This window comes from Suncus etruscus, chromosome 14 (genome assembly GCF_024139225.1).
Source record: "Suncus etruscus isolate mSunEtr1 chromosome 14, mSunEtr1.pri.cur, whole genome shotgun sequence".
In the NCBI taxonomy this organism is placed as follows: domain Eukaryota; kingdom Metazoa; phylum Chordata; class Mammalia; order Eulipotyphla; family Soricidae; genus Suncus; species Suncus etruscus.
Window position 1 is genome coordinate 28,019,688 of NC_064861.1, and position 16,467 is coordinate 28,036,154.

Here is a 16,467-nt window from a genome sequence, read left to right on the forward strand (position 1 = left end):
GAGAGGCTGTCATCAGGTGAGGTGTAAGTGTCAATGAGAGGGAACTCTGCAAAGGGCTGAGGACAAAGTACCATGGGTGTCTTTTTACTGGGCACTGTCCCAAGGAATGGTGGTGGTTCTAGCCAGCAAAGCAACAGGAAAAGGAGAGTAACACCTAGAACTTTTCATGACTAGATCCATCATTCTTTCTTTCCACGACCTTCATCAATTCGTCTAACCTTTCTGTGCCCCCTCTTCTCAGCATAAAATGGTAATAGTTATAACTGCTTCTGACTACCCAGCAGCACATTTGCAGAGCCATTAAATGGAGAATAAAACATGTGGGACTCTTTGGAAATAAGAACTATGTTAAAACAAGAAGTTATTATAGTCGTGTATAAGCCAATGAAAAGCAGAAATACAGCCCCAAGGCTCCATATTGATTTTGGTCCTGGGTGCTTCCTGCAGCCAAATAAATCTGACATTTCTCCCCTCAAGTACTGGCAGCTCTGGTGGTGAGGGGACTCTAGCTGCCTCCTCCTGGTCCTCCGCTCCAAGGTGACTTCTTCGTTCAGACCAGAGCCCGTACCTGCATCCCTGCCTGTAAAGTGCCCTTGCTGCCCTTCCCTCTCTCCCACCTGGGGTGGGGGGAGCTAGGAAAAAGATCAGTTATGAAATTGGGGTTTGGCCAAGGACAGATGCCCTTGATGAGACTGGGAACAGGCCCGGCAGAAAGCAGAGCTTGGATCTGTAGACCCAGGATGTCAAAGGAAATATTCTCAGAGCTTGCAGATTCTAGGATGCACTGAGCACCCTGGATTCCTTCCTGGCTAAGTGTTTATTGAGTGCCCACAAAACATCAGACTCAGTGATAAGCCTGAGGGATGCAGAAGGGAAGAAATAAACCCGTGTGTTGATGTTAGTATTCAAAACAGGGGAGAGTTAGGTAGAGATAATTGGGGGGGGAGGGAGTCTACTTCATGGAACATTCAGGAACGACCACATTTATGGCGTGTGCTGATGTGATTGATGGTGGTGTGGCCTGACGATGCCCTACTTTATATGGAGGCAGTCAGAGAAAGCTTCAGTGAGATGGTGATGCTGGAGTTGAGTCTTGACCTCAGAAGGCACTGAGATGGGAGAGGGCCATAGTGAGCAGATGGCTAAGGAGAGAACTTACTAGTATGCACAGAACTATGATCAGGAGCTGCAGGAATCCAGGGAAAGATGGGGCTAAATAAGGCTCAGGTGGACCAGTGCATCAATATCATGGGGGAATAATTTGGGGTTTTATTTTAGTCTTCCAGAGAGCTACTGAAAGGTTTTATGTAAAGGAAAAATTTCTGATGTGTGGAAACTTGTTTACTGAAAGACACTTCCATTTATTTTAAATATATTTTTTTCTTATTTGCTATATAGCAGTACTAACTTTTTTTCATGTCCATTTTCATAGAATATTTTTGAAATTCTTTCTCTTATATTCTTATACTTAAATGGAGTACCAGTCAGCTATAAAAGATAAAATATTGTCATTTGCTCCAACACAGATGAAACTTGAAGGGATTATGTTAAGCAAACAAGTCATACATAAAAATGATATTTCACACTATATGGAAAGTAAAGAAACAGGCAAATGAATAAATAATACCGAAGACAAATCCTGTCCTTAGATTCTGACAATAGAATGATGCTTACTCATTGGAAGGAATGGGTGATGGGTAAAATTGTCAAAGAGTTGGAATTTCTAGGTTGGAAAAAGAGTACAGTGGATAAAGTGTGTGCATTGTACCTGACTGACCCGAGTTTAATACCAGTCCCCATATATATTATGCCAAGTCCCACCAGAACTGATCTCTGAGCAACACTGGGTCTGGCTCCAAATACAACAACAAAAGCCCCAAAACAACAAATAAAAAGGTCTGAATTATTGATTGTGGAAGAATATAGATTTTTCATAATGTAGTTTAGATCAGAAATGATTTTATTTTTTTAAAATAATTTTTATTTTGCTCAAAGTGAACTACAGGTCTTTCACAGTAATATTCAAGGTACATAGTGACAATGAATTAGAACCATTCCCACCACCAGTGTTAACCTCCCTTCATCCCTTCACCCCATGCATCCCACAACTCCTCCCTTTGCCCCATGGACTGCTAGTGTAACAGGTCTCCTTTGTGTATAGCTTGCTGTAGATTGGGTATCGATTCTGGTGTCATTGACTTTGGGTTTGGTGCTTAAGTCTGATCATTTTTTAATTTCCACTCAATGTTCATACAACTGCTTGTTCCTGATACCATTCATTTTCCCCCACTCAATTTATGAGGGAGAACAAGATGATTCAAGTTGGTTGGTTCTGTTGAAAAAAGAAAGAAAAAGAAAAATAATTTGGGAGGAATCCATCTAGAGACTATAAATATCAATTCAAAAGAAGAAAGGTAAAAAGAAAAGCAAAAATAAAACCAAAAGAAAAGAAAAGAAAACAAGCAATGACAAAAAAAAACATACACACACCACAACCATAGCAACAAAAACATCATCACCAAAACAACAACCATAAGAAAGAAAAGAAAAAAAGGAAAAACAAAACAAAAAACAAACAAACAAACAAAAAAGAAAACAAAAATAAATGAAGGGCTGGTGTGGCAAGGCTTTGTAGGTTTTTTTGTTTTGTTTTGCATAGGCACAATAAGTATTGAGGAAGTTAGAAAGGGAATTCCCTTGGCTTAGGAGATACAGTTTCTCCACCTTTGAAGCATACTGTTATGGGAGCAACTACAAGCTCTGTTATTTAACCCTAACATCTTTTTATCCTCTGATTTTTTAGCTAAAGATCTTGGTATTTCAACGGGTCATAGGACAAAGTCTAGAATAGAGTCTTTTTGTTATGGTTCTAGAAGATCTGTTCTATCACATTTGTTGTAATCAGTCTTCTGTACTTAGTGATCTTGTTTTTTGAACAGATCCTAGGTCAAGTCTTTCCTTATGGCTCCAGAAGTTCTGCTCAGTCATGGTTAGATCAGGAACTCATTTTTTTTTTGGTTTTTGGTCCATACCTGGTGATGCTCAGAGGTTACTCCTGGCAATGAGCTCAAAATCGCTCCTGGTTTCCTGGCTTGGGGGACCACATGGGACGTCAGGGATCAAACTGTGGTCCATCCGGCCTCAAGATCAGGAATTCTTAAACCTTTTCTCCTTGGGATTCATTTTTGCCTAAGAAATAATTTTACTTAATTCAAAATATATGGTCACATCAATAATTTTACACATAAAACAGGTAATGGATGAGAAATAAATTTAAAAACATTTTAAATGTTTTTAAGGCTACCATATTCAATTATGTCACCTCATATGCAATTGTGGCCCATAGCTTAAGAAGCTGGGACCTGTATGGATGCTGAAATATAAAGCTATGCACCTGAAAGTTAAACATGGGCTTATATTCTGTGAACTAAATGGTGTCACCAGAGGGAAAGGGATGTGAGTGTGGAAGAAGGGGTCCTGGCATGGTGGTGGATAGAGACTAAATTTTTCATGGGCCTCAAGGTAGCATATAAGAGATGTCAAACCATAATGTGTATCTAAAATTAAAGTTAATGTTATAAAATAAGACTAGGTAATAATACTATAAAAGACTATTAAGGATCTGTAGAGATAGATAGTACAGTGGATAGGCTGCTGGCCCTATTGCTTCTTGACATTACAGATAGTCTCTCATACTGACCTGGAATGAACCTTGAGTACAGAGCCAAGAGTTGGCCTCAAGTAATGTCAAGTATGGTTCCCCTTCCAAATAAAAGACTAGGGTGAGGCCTGAATGGGTGGTGGGTGGGAAGGAAAGGAATGAAGCAAAGATCCTAGCCAAGTAGCTACTGCAGAGTCTTGAGGAGAACTTATGATGAGGCAGAGCTTGTGGAACCAAGTGAGTTACAGCGAAGTGGACAGACTGGAGGGTTAGGTCAGAGTTATTAGACCCATCTACTTCTCCATCAGAAATTAGAGGGGAAGGTAGTGAGGGATTAAAGACAAGGACCCTGTAAGAGGCTGACTCAGCATACGTTCTTGAAGAATTAGAGCTTCTGTTAGATCTAGCAAAGTCTAGCATGTCATGGTGCAGCCTGAGGACAAGACAGGTATGAAGTTGTAAGTGTAGCTAGAACCCATCCACCCCCTGGGCTGGTATCTCCATACAACTCTGGATGTGAGCCTCAAAGAACACACTTAGAGGGAACAGAGGACTAAGCTCAGAGAGGTTCCAGTATTTCTGGAATACTGGAGAGGGATCAAAGGGGAAGAGGCAGATTGGCCACATGAGAAATTAAGGAAATGTCTCAGAGGCCACATGGGAAAATATGGAGGAGTATGCACCTGGTGTGGTGAGGATGGTGACAGTGATGTCATGACAGTGAGGCTGGGGTAGTGGTGGAGGATTAGAATTCACTGAAGGATTAATTAGTGCAGGAAAGGCAGAAATGATACCTGGTGATATCTCTCTGGAGGAGTTTTTCACTAAAAAAACTTAGTAGAGAACTTGTGAAGAAGCGATTTACCTGGAGTTCTAAGAAGGGAAAGAATTTTTTCCTTCCTTTTTAAAATTTTGCCTCATTCTGATAGGCTGGACATAATATTAAAACTCCTAAAATATGGGCCTGGAGAGATAGCACAGCGGTGTTTGCCTTGCAAGCAGCTGATCCAAGACCTAAGGTGCTTGGTTCAAATCCTGGAGTCCCATATGGTCCCCCGTGCCTGCCAGGAGCTATTTCTGAGCAGACAGCCAGGAGTAACCCCTGAGCACCGCTGGGTGTGGCCCAAAAACAAAAACAAAAAACAAAAACAAAAACAAAAAAACCTCCTAAAATATGTCTAATGTGAAATATACTGTGAATGCTCTGTAGTCCTATATAATAGCTATGCCTCCATCCCATGTTCTCCCTTTCAAGAAAGATTCTAGGAATGTAAATCAGTTAGAGCAACGTAGGGATAAGCATCTGCTACTTTTTAGGAAAATCAGAATTCAACTTACACACAATAAACCTTACTTAACATTGTTGGAAAGATTTTGGAAACTGCTGCTTTAAGTGCCAAGACAGAGCTACATGAGATCCTCAAGGCAGTTTTGTTCATTGTCAGTGGCGGAGTTTTCTGTGATATAGAACTAAGTTGAACAAAAGGTGTTACTTGAGACCCTGCTGGCCATACCCACAGATTACTTTCTGGGCACTTCACCTGTAGTAGGTATTGAGGTTGTGGGTTGATCATGCATGGCTCCAGCCCAAGGACAGGCCCCAAGCATCCATTCACTCAGCAGATATCTGATATCTGAGCTCTTGCAAGACTCAGGACTTGGTTCTAGGTGACAACAGCAGTGCTGAAGGAGGCACACATGGCCTCTGCCCAATGAGGGTTCCCTTGGGTGAAGAACATGGAAGGGATCACAAACAGGATGGAGGCAGCTTCTAGATTGAGGAGGGCTGTGTTCAGAGAAGGCTCAGCAAGTCTCTGAAGCAGTGATGGTCAGTGATGGAGGGGGGTGGGGGCAATGACAAGTGGAGAGAGATGTGAAGGGTCAGTGGTCCAGGCAGCCACTCAGCTCTTAGGCTCAAAGTGCGCTGAGCTGTTCAAGTGTGGCTATACCAGAGACAGGTGGTAGGGAAGTGCCCTTTTCCCCAGGCTTGGGGCCGGAGGAGTGGGTTAACTCCAGCCTCTGAATCAGCTTGGCAGAAGAACTCAGCAGAGAATGAGGCCTGGGAGGCAAGGCCAGCCTCCTGCTTCTGTGTCCTGCTCCTATCCCATCTTCTCTCCCTTTTAGGGGCTAAGGGCTTTCAAGGAATGTGTTGGGCCCCCTCTCCTTCTGCCATTCCAGGCAATAGTCCCCAGTTGGCCTGAAGTTCAATGCAAGCGCAGAGGACATGGAGCTGCTTGGGCTCTATCTACAGTGATGGGGATCATGAGGGCCACCCAGCAGTGCTTGGGGTGGTGGTGTCCAGGGTGAGACCTAGCATTATGATGTTTATAGGGTGTGGTGGGATTGAACCGAGGGACTGCGCTCTGCTAGAAAAACTCAAGCAGGCATGGGAGTCAGGCCATCGGCGGGAAAGGGCTCCTTTGCAGAGCACCAGGGAGGCAGAAAGGATGGAAACCGAAGCCAGAAGGACAGGTTCCAGAAAACGACAGTCACTGGGCACGGTATGGGGTATAAGTCTGGGTAGATAGATGCACAGAGCAGGAACTCACTCATCCCCAGGGGTCTTGCACATTCAGCGAGTCTGGGATTCTCAATTCCACGGAACCCAAAAAATTCCTGCTGCCCGGTGGACCCCAAGGTCTCTCTCTCTCTCCCTCCCTCCCCTGGGCCTTGCGAAGACTGTTCCCCGCACCACACTTACTGGCGGCTGCAGTGCCCGGTGCGGTGGGGCAGCCGCAACGCCACACGCAGCCGCCAGGGGTAGCCAGAGGCCTCGCCTGGCGCGCGCGGACCCCTCCGCCCGTGGACGCCGCGCCCGAGCGAGCCGGGAGAGAGCGAGAGAGTGAGCGGAGCCCGAGCGCTGCAGGCTCACAAAGCGGCCGGACGCGACGCGACACACGACACGACGCGCGGCGGCGGCGGCTGGTGGCAGGAGCGCGGCTGAGCTCGTTTGGGCGAGCAACCCCAGGGAGCTCGGGCAAGTCGGGATCGGGGACCCTCGCCGGCCCCCAAGGTACGTGCGCATCCCTGCGCCCCAACTTGGCGTCTTTGCAACCTCCCCGCGGGGCCCCCCACCCCGAATCCGGCAGGGTCGGGGTCCCCGGGTGTCTCTGTGCGCGGGAGCAAAAGAGAACCTTGCAGCCGCGCCAGTGCAGAGGCAGAGACACCCCGGTCCTGCCCCGAGTATTCCCGATCCCCCCCACCCAGTCAGTCCCCCATCTCCAGGCTCCTCTGTTTGTGCGTGCGGCTGGTGGAGGAGCCGAGGCTCCCTGGCTGGAAGGTGGGCTTGGGGAGGGAGGGAGGGAGGGAGGGCGCGCGCCCCTCTTCTACTCCCAGAGTAGCCAGCTGGAATTTCGGGGTCCTCTGTAGTTTGCTAAGCAAGCCCCCAGTCTGTGACGCAGCCGCTTGGCGTGTCACGGAGCACCCCCACCCCTGTTCCGAATTAGGGGCTTCCCCCCCAAAAAAAAATATACCCCCGGGATGTGCGGGTCTCGCTCCGGCCCGCTCATTGCACCGTGCCCGGCCCCGCAGATGCCCGCGATCGCGATGCTGGCGGCGGCGGCGGTGGCGGCGGCTTGCTGCTTCCAGCAGGTGCAGAGCCGCCACCTGGACGCGCCGGTCGCCCGCCCGGACCGCGGCCACCTCCTGGACAACGACCAGTGGCTCAGCACCGTCTCGCAGTACGACCGCGACAAGTACTGGAACCGCTTTCGAGACGTGAGTGCCGCGAGCCCCGCGACCCCCCTCGGCCCTGCCGAGTCCGGGATGGGTGTGGGGGATCTCCCCCGAGGACTTGCGGGGCGACTCCAAGAAGCGGGGTGCGGGGCTGGGGTAGACCTCCTGGAGCGGCGGGTCGGGCTGGGTTGTGTCTTTGCCCGAGACGAACTTTAGAGAGAGAACTTGGAGGGCTTCCAGGCGCTTGCTGCTCGCCGCCGGATACCTGCGGGGCCCCAGGTGTTGCTAGGGTTGTTGGGGTGCTGTGGGCGAGCCAGGTTAGAACCCCGAGCTGCTGTGGCTGTGCCTGCTTCTGAGATGAGCTGCTGAGTTTTTGTATCACATTGGTAGTCGCCCCCCACCCACCCAATCCCCCTGATTGCATCTTCCCCAGGATGTGATCATGGGAGGCTTCCCCCCAGGAGAGAGCAGATTTGGGGGGGGGGTCAGCACAGCACATTGATTAGGGAGCCTCCTGGGCTGGGGTGCCAGTGGAAGGATGCTTGGATTGATAGATCTGCTGGCAATGGGCTTGATGAAATGTGAGTGGGGTTCCTGAAATTGTTGGGGAGGCTTAGGAGGGTGATGCTTTCTGCCACCCCAGGCTAGATCCAGTCCCCCATCCTCCAGGACTTGGGCAGGGGTGCTCTTGGGACAAATCCTCAGCAGGTGTCATTCCTCTGTGCCTTGGGAGCCTCTGCCAACTCTCCCCCAAGGCTGCCCCTGGTGTTGGTGACTGTGCCTCTGGTAGCACAGACCCTGGTTCTCACCACAGGTCGCTTTGAGTGGGAGATGTGTGGGGGTCACCATCCTATTCTCCGGAGTCTCCTCTGCCTGCTTCTCCCTCTCTGCAGCCACCAGGAGACCTTCCGAGAATGCCCCATACATCCAAGTGATTTGTCAACATTCTGAGAGCGCCTGCCAGTATCGCTCCAGAACAGACACACTCTCCTCCCACCCCCTGAATTTGCAGTGCAGGAGCTGGGGAGGGACTTATCTCTGCCTCTGTCCTTTCTCTTCTCTCTGCTTCTCCTTCAATGGGGCTTTCGGGCATTCCAGTGACCTTCCATAGCTATCTGGGGCTTCCTAGCAACCCCCTTGAGGTTTCTGCCACACTCTCCTGCTCTCCCCCAACACATTCCCTCTTTCTGTCTAGCTCCAAGGAACCCAGCCCTGCCTGCTGTGTTGGTGGCTAAAAAAACAAAATAAAAAAACAAAACAAAACAAAAAAAACCCACCAAAAAAACCAGCCATGCATGGACTCTGAGGAGGTGGGAAAATAGGGCCTTTGTGGTGGCTTCTCGAAATAAATGACGATCACATGTTAGCAAGAATGGTGAAACAGGGAGTTGCTTCTCTTGCAAGGGTTGGGGCCATCGGAGGTGAAGGCTCATGGTGCAGCTGTCTTGGTTCCTGTAACTGCAAGTTGGATTGAAAGTGTTAGCACTTGGGGCTTTGGGGTGAAGAAAGATTGACTGAACCTAGTCTAGTGTCCTGCTCTCAGTATTTCATCAGGAAAACATTATTCTTATTTTCTCTTCTGAGTTAGTTTTAAAAAAGGTGGTTCCTTATCTCCTTCCTTCCTTCCTTCCTTCCTTCCTTCCTTCCTTCCTTCCTTCCTTCCTTCCTTCCTTCCTTCCTTCCTTCCTTCCTTCCTTCCTTCCTTCCTTCCTTCCTTCTTTCCTTCCTTTTCTTTCTCTTTATTTTTTTTGGGTGAATGATGACTTTTTATTTTTTAAATCCTGGTATCAGAAGCCTGCCAAAACCTGATTTTTCACAAAGTTCATCTGGGGGGCGCTTGTTTAATCCTAGCCCCTAGAATTCTCCTTGTCTCATTCTTTTATTTATTTATTTATTTATTTATTATTTTTTGAGCCACATCCAGTGACCCTCAGAGGTTACTCCTGGCTCTGTGCTCAGAAATCACTTGGGGGACCATATGGGATGCTGGGGGATCAAATTGTGGTCCTTCCTAGGTCAGCTTCATGCAAGGCAAACACCCTACCGCTTGTGCCAATGCTTCAGCCCCTCTTGTCTCATTCTTTATCACCTGGGGGATGTCAAATTTTATTTTCCCTTTTATTTTTTTATTAGGATAGAAATGCAAATATGTTTTAGAGGTGCAAAGCAAAAGAGCCAGACAACATTGGATTTGCATTCATGGCTTGTTTCCTTATTCTGAATATCCACATATAAATGAGGTTACCTGATATTTGTCTCTCCCCTTCTGACTTATCTTACCCTCTCCAGTTCCATCTGTATTATAGTGTAAGGTCAGCTTTCATCTTTATTACAGCTGCATAATATTTCACTGTGTATATATACTATAACTTCTTTGGGCACTTAGATTGTTTCCAGACCTGGTCATTGTAAATGGCACTGCAGTGAACATAGGTATGCATATGTCTTTTCAAAGTAGTGTTTTGTGTGTGTGTGTGTGTGTGTGTTTTGGGATAGATAGCAAGAAATGAAATTATTAGTTTGTATGGGAACTTAATTGTTAAGTTTTTTGAGAAAACTCCATATTGTTTTGCTGAACCAGTTTAAATTCTCATCACAGTGAATGTAAAAGTTACTATTTTTTCCACTTCTCTGACCAATACTTGTGGTTTATGGTTTATAAATTTAATTACTACATTGTATTATTATTAGGGATTCCTCCTGGTTCAGTGCTTGGGGTCATTCTTTGTGATGGCAGGGATCAGATCAGGCCTCCTGAATGTGCTCCAGTCCTTTGAGCCATTTCTCTGGCCCTGTTTCTGACCTTTTGGGACAGACTGTTCCCCTCCCCCCCATGTATGGTGATCCCTCTTTGCTACTTTTCTATCATTTTCTCTAGAAATCACTAAAGATGAGCATTTTGGGGTCATTTTGAGAATTTATATGTTTTAACATATGAGGTAGTAATGTTTAGAAAATATTGCTTTATGGTGCCAAACTGCCCAAAGCTTAGCAACAACAATAAAAAAACTCCAAGCTAGTAGGTTCAAATACTTCCTTGTTTCTAAAGCCATTTTAGGTGCTAAAATAATATTTTCAACAGCACATTTTCTCTTTAAATGATGCTATAAGCCAGCATACCATTAAAAACCCACCTGAAAACATTTTAAAATCCCAAACCTCTTCAACCATCAACCATTTTAATGCTTCATGGACACTTCTGATGCTATCTGGGCTCAGGCATAATTTAATTCCATCAGCCTCTTTAAACTGTTGTGAGACTCAAATTAGATGCTCTTTTCGGCCAAGTCCAAGTATCTTCGGTTAGGTAATGCACTTGAATACATCACAAAGCCTGAATCCTGCAGACCCAAGAAGTGAAGGGGGAGTCACTTCCCATCACCACCACTCTCCCTTCCCTATGGAGTGTGCAATATTATTGCTCAAAAGGATTGATCTCTCCCTAGGTCCCCTACCCAGAGCTTGGAAGGGATCCTGCTGGATTCAGCCCATGAAGACACCATCCCCTTATCCTTCTCTTCCCCGAAGTAGGACTTAGATAGTTACTTCAATGTTGTTCACTGACTGTAATGACACATCCAGAAGAAATGCAGCAGTGTTCAGTGTTAGATGTTTCCACCTCAGTGTAATTTGGCCGTGTGTTAATTGTTCATCTCTCTTTCATAAAGACCAACAATTGGAATGTTTTGGCCAGATGGAGACCCAGACTTTAGCACAGATACAATATTAAGGAAGAGATAAAGCAGATGTTTGTACTGAATTGTGCAAAAATTTCATCCCATTGAATGTCATGCTTTGAATCCAAGCTTTGAGGGCGAGAGATACCATCTCCAGTTCTGATGGTTTCTGCACCTGGGCTGGCTTTCTGTGGCCATTTTGTAAGCAAAATATTCTTTCTTCATGCTGATCCTCATCTTCATTTTTTTTTCCAACAAACATTACTTTGTCAAGTGTTAGGCAGTGTGATTAGAAGAAATGTAGTTTCTCTTCTGAGGTGACCACTTGACATGCAAATTCATACCGATATGCTTTTCTTATTCTGTTTTTATAATGTTGCAAAGGGAAGTCATGCTGATTATAATTTGAAATGATAGGGCCGGGGAGCATCCTAGGGAGGCTAACTCATGTGTAAGGTCCTGGGCTGGCTTTTGCAGCCACCCTTCCCACTATGCACACAATGAAAACATTTTAGAATTAGATGATGCCTAATATTTAATAAACAGTCTGATAGATACTAGTTAAGATATTTTCCATATGTTTACCACTTAATGCTTGGAACAGTGCTAGGAGAGATAGTATTGCTGATCTGAATCTCTTATGGATCACAAGGATGCCTAGAGTCAACGAGCCTCTCTATGGCAGAGCAGACCATAACCAGGCAGGCCCTAACTGCACAGTGCATTGAATGAAATGGATCTAGGGTGTGGACCCACCATCAATACCCCATCCCAAATCTTTTCCTCTTTATGCTCGAGAACAGAGAGTAAAGTGCCTTCGGTTGAGAGGTTGAGACAAAGTGGCTGTGAGGCCAGGTGGGAACAGCCTGTAATCAGGGCTTATCTCCTGCTAATAATGAGCTTCTGATTTGATTAAAATAATATTGTTGCTTACACTAAACATGACATTTTCTTCCTTGGCCCACATGAAACCAGCCCTGACATTTAACTCCAGGATAATTACCTTTAGCAGGCCCGAAGAATCACAAGTGTTATCTTGGCTGGCATTTATCTTACTCCGGAGTAGCCTGAGTTTGTAATTCTAATGAGACCCCCAGGACCAGCCTGTGTCCTTTTTTCTTCCTAGTGCATGCTCTGTGGGGATTGGAGATCTCTGTAGTGGAACCAGGGTGATGGTGAGTATCCGATCTGCTTGTTGGATCTTGACAACTCGGCTGTAATGAGTTTCAAAGGCAAGTGAGGCCTCTCAATGGAACAGTGATGGGCCACTATGGGGAAGGGCCGTGGTATAGCTTTCTGGGTCAGTCATTAATCCATCACTGCAGAAAATCAGTTGTAATCAGGAGTAGCAGGAAATCATCTTGATTAAACAGGTTCCAGGAGACTTAAATGAGTTTGTGATCCTGGTTCTTCTTTAATGAACCCACTGAAGCAAATACCCAGTCTCCAATAACCTCTGGATGTAAGAATTGTTACCCAGGAATCATCTAATAGGACACTTTGAAAGTTCATGTAGGCTCAAAGATGTTTGTGTGTTCTATGTCTTTGCCTTCTGTTTGTCCTGGCCAGAGAAAAGCTGGTTTTTGATTGGCAAAAATGGTAGAGCCTTTGTTCTTGCTGAGTTCCTGACCTTCTCCTGGTCTTCCTGGACCTTGCCTCATGGCACTTTGCCACTGAATATGTCTGCTGGGAAGAGTTAAGAACAACAATAATAACAACAACAAAAACCTTTCTTGCTGATGAGTTTACATTCAAAACCAAGAAGTGGTCCCAAATGGATCATTAGATCCACTCTCCCCAACAAGAGTGTGACCAAATCATTAATTTACCTGTTTTACTGAGCTCCTAAAAACAAAATAATGCTGTCAATGGACTATTTTAAAAACTATATTTGCTCAATAGAATATGTTTCTAAACCAGAACACCTTCATGATGGTGCCCTTTACCTTTTCTTTTGTGAAGCGATTTTTTTATGTTCCCTAGAAATTTCTTAGACCTACACTCACTCTTGATCTTCTGGCCCCAGATCATTAAAAACCAAGAAAGTTTCCTGTAGGGCATTAAATAAATTGTTCAAGATTGCATGTGTGTTAAAGATGCCATCAGGTCTGAGATGGTGCTGCATTTGTGCATTGTGAAGACGGAAGATGTTGCCCAAAATGAAGCATTCGGTAGACCCCTGGGTGAGCTCCTTGAAGCTGCCGACCTTCTCCATGCATAAATAAACAGTAAAGAAGGGAGCACCACCAGGCAATGACCCAATCTCTCCCTAGACACTGGACTATTGGAAGGGGCTTATCCTCTCCAGCAGTCCTTGAAGCTGGTCTCTCTGGCCTAAATGCATACGAACATTCTGGCTGTGCACTCTTAGAACTTTCATTTTAGGGAGTAAGGGAGTGCCCCCTCCCAACCCTCTGCCACACTCTGGTCTTCTCCTTTGTAAAGTGGGCATAATAAGTCTCGGTTGCTGAGAACTCCCGTCTGCAAGTGACTGAAATTCAAGTTGACTTCAAGGGAAAAGAAAATGAATTCACTAATGCACCTGGAAATTCTGTTGTGAAAGACTGGGTCAGGGATTCAGGTTACTGTGGTGCCCCTGTTTATATATACATTTTCCCCTCTAGAATCCTCCGTTCCCTGATCCAATTTTGGGACCCCTCCCCCATTTGTTGGTTTTGTTTTCAGGCTGATTAATACCAGGTGGTGGCTCCCTGTAACAGCAGATTCACAGTAGCATGTAGTTTTCCATACCTGGAGGTGCCAGTCAGTGTTCCAGAGTTGAGTTTCAGGTTTACCTTCATTCTTGGTCACTGTGCCAATCACTTTAACCAAGTGGTAGAATGAATGTGTGGATTGTCCAAGGAGCTGGAACCAGGTACAGAGTAGGCTGGGGGCTCCCTGGACTATAGGGTTAAACAGTGAAGGAGAGTCCTAAAGAGAATGAATAGATGTCCACTTTGCTAACCAGCCTCACAGAGTTATCACAAAGCTTAAATTGGCTGGTGCATATGAAACCCTTGCAAAAGTGACTTAATAAATACTACATTAGAGGAAGGTATTAATTTACTGATAGTAATAGCTATTACTGAATTTTCTACATTATTTTGCAATCTAGGTGTTTATTTTATTTGGTGACACACCTGGCTGTGCTCAGGGTTTACTCCTAGCTCTGTGTTCAGGACTTTCTCCTTGTGGTGTTCAGGAAACCTTGTGGTACTGGAATCAAGCTGGGGTTGGTTGTATGCAGGGTATTAATTTTCATAGCTTAATTTCTTTAATAGTTGCATACCTCCCAAAGCAATAGCCTCAGTATCATTGCACACAATAGGTAGTCAGTATGCATTATTTTTTATTTGAGTTGTTTCCTGAGCATATCTTTTGAGGAGTCTCTGGAGAGGGAAAAACTGCCAGTGGATTGTAAGTATGTATGTATGTATGTATGTATATATATATATATATATATATAAATATAAACATTTAGTGTTTGGTAGGTGGATATTCTAGGATCCACACCACCCCTCAAAATACACTAATATTTTCCTTCTATCCTTCATCTGAAAATAAGAATTTCAGAATCCTCTGTAGTATACACAATTGCATATATCTTGGGGTTTATGACTACAGAATCCAGCACAAAAACTGCCCAGTTGATGTTGAATGAATGAATGAGGGAACTATCCCAATGTAGGATTTTTCGCACATCCTGAAGAGGAAGAGATTTCCTTTGCATTGGCCCCAGTGAGTCATGCAGGCCTTGAGCTTGTGTGTCTCAAGCTGTTGGAATTGACAATGACTATGAATGCCAACAGATGGGGGGTGTTCTTGAGAGACTCTAGAAACCAACCCCCTCACATTTTGGGCAGCTTCTTGAGGTTGAGGTTTTGGGCTAGCACATCAGTATACTCATCTATAAAGTTAATTTTAACTATAACACATGAGCTTTTAATTTCTGGTTGTGCGTATTTGTATTTTTGCTTTTATTATTATTATTATTATTATTTTTTGTTATATTCAGAAGGGTTTACTCCTGGTTCTGTGCTCAGGGCTCACTGCTTCTGGGACTTGGGGAGCCATATGCAATTCTGAGGTGGCCACATGTAAGGCAAGTCCTCTGCCCTCTATACTATTTCTCTGTCCCCTGTATTTTTCCTTTTCAATTGTTGGCTGCTACCTGAAAGAAGCAGTAGAGAGTCTTTGTGGGATTTGGGGTTACTAGGGGAGGATGAGTGTGGGGTAGAGTTTATAAGGAGTTGATGAGGGGTGATGATGAAGTAAAGTTGATGAGGAGTTGATGAGGGAGGATGGAGTTTATGCTCTTGATATTTGGCCCACTGCCTTGGCTGATTCTCTGAGGTACACTTCTTTAGCTTTCACCCTGTGTGTGTGAGTGAACTGTTCATGCACAGCCACAGACATTGCTTCTAGAAGGTTCTGTGCTGTTTCATGCGGCCCATCCTCTGTGATTTTTTTCTTTTTCAACACCAGGCATAGAGAGCTTCCATCTTGTTTCACATGATCACTTCCTTTCTCCTGCAGCTAGCATCATATACTGAGGGAGTTTGTGTGTACTTGGGCCTGAAAGCATAGTTCTGGGAGGCTCCTAGGGGAGCCCTATTATGCTGACTGGACCCTAACTTGTAAGGTTAAGCTCTTTGCTCCAGTTGCCTTTAGCTTATATCAAAAGTCCTTCCTATCTTACCCTGCTGAGTGGTCCCAGGCTGGCTCTGATGGTGGATGAAGTTTCATTTTAAGGCCAATGTTCTAATTCATCTAGCCTCTATATCAATATGGTTTTTCTAGCACCCCTCTGTGCATCTGGCTTTTATGTTTGGTCTTAGTTTCACGTACCATTCTCAGGGGATGCTCCTGTAGTGTCTAGCAAATGCTTCTTGTTGGCATTCAGGAGTCCCCAAACTCCAGTTTGGCTTTCAAAGCAATAGAAAAATTCTAGCAGGCTTGGCCAGGCCTTTGCTTATTCTCTCCATAGATCCAGCTTCGTTCTAGATCATTAGAGACCATCAGAGGACCTATCACTCACTGCAGCTGAAGCAAGTTGGCTGCAGGCTAGGGAAACCCCAAACAATAGCAAATGGTTAATGCTGAGCCTGGCTGTTTATTGGTGCGCATGGTAGCCTTATGTCTGGCTTGCTTAAGAGAAAGACAGACATGGTTAGCTCCATGTTGGAGTTCAGGGTCTGGGTCATTCACAGTCAAGTCACCTCCACTGGTTGAGGAAGGAATTACAAGGCAGAGGTAGACCTGGTAGATTAATACCCTTATGGGCCTTAGTTCAGGGTAGTGATAAGAGACTTGTGACCATAGATCCCACCACCCCAGATGTCAAACTGCTAAAGACGGAGGCATTTTCTGACTAAAGAGAGAGTACAACAGCAGAATATGTACAGCAGCTTGAATATGACTGGCCCGGATTCTATCCCCAGCAGCATATGTGGT

General features: G+C 45.3%; 1 protein-coding gene across 1 annotated transcript in view; it reads left to right on the forward strand.

Moving 5' to 3' along the window:
- Positions 1 to 6,490: 6,490 nt before the first annotated feature.
- The window catches only part of SPOCK1 (SPARC (osteonectin), cwcv and kazal like domains proteoglycan 1), a 504,908-nt gene continuing 494,931 nt past the window's right edge, over positions 6,491 to 16,467 (forward strand). Inside the window, exons 1-2 of the mRNA XM_049786017.1 lie at positions 6,491 to 6,674; positions 7,193 to 7,378. Coding sequence (XP_049641974.1) covers positions 7,193 to 7,378 — 186 coding nt within the window. The 5' untranslated portion in view covers positions 6,491 to 6,674. The remainder of the gene's footprint in view (positions 6,675 to 7,192; positions 7,379 to 16,467) is intronic.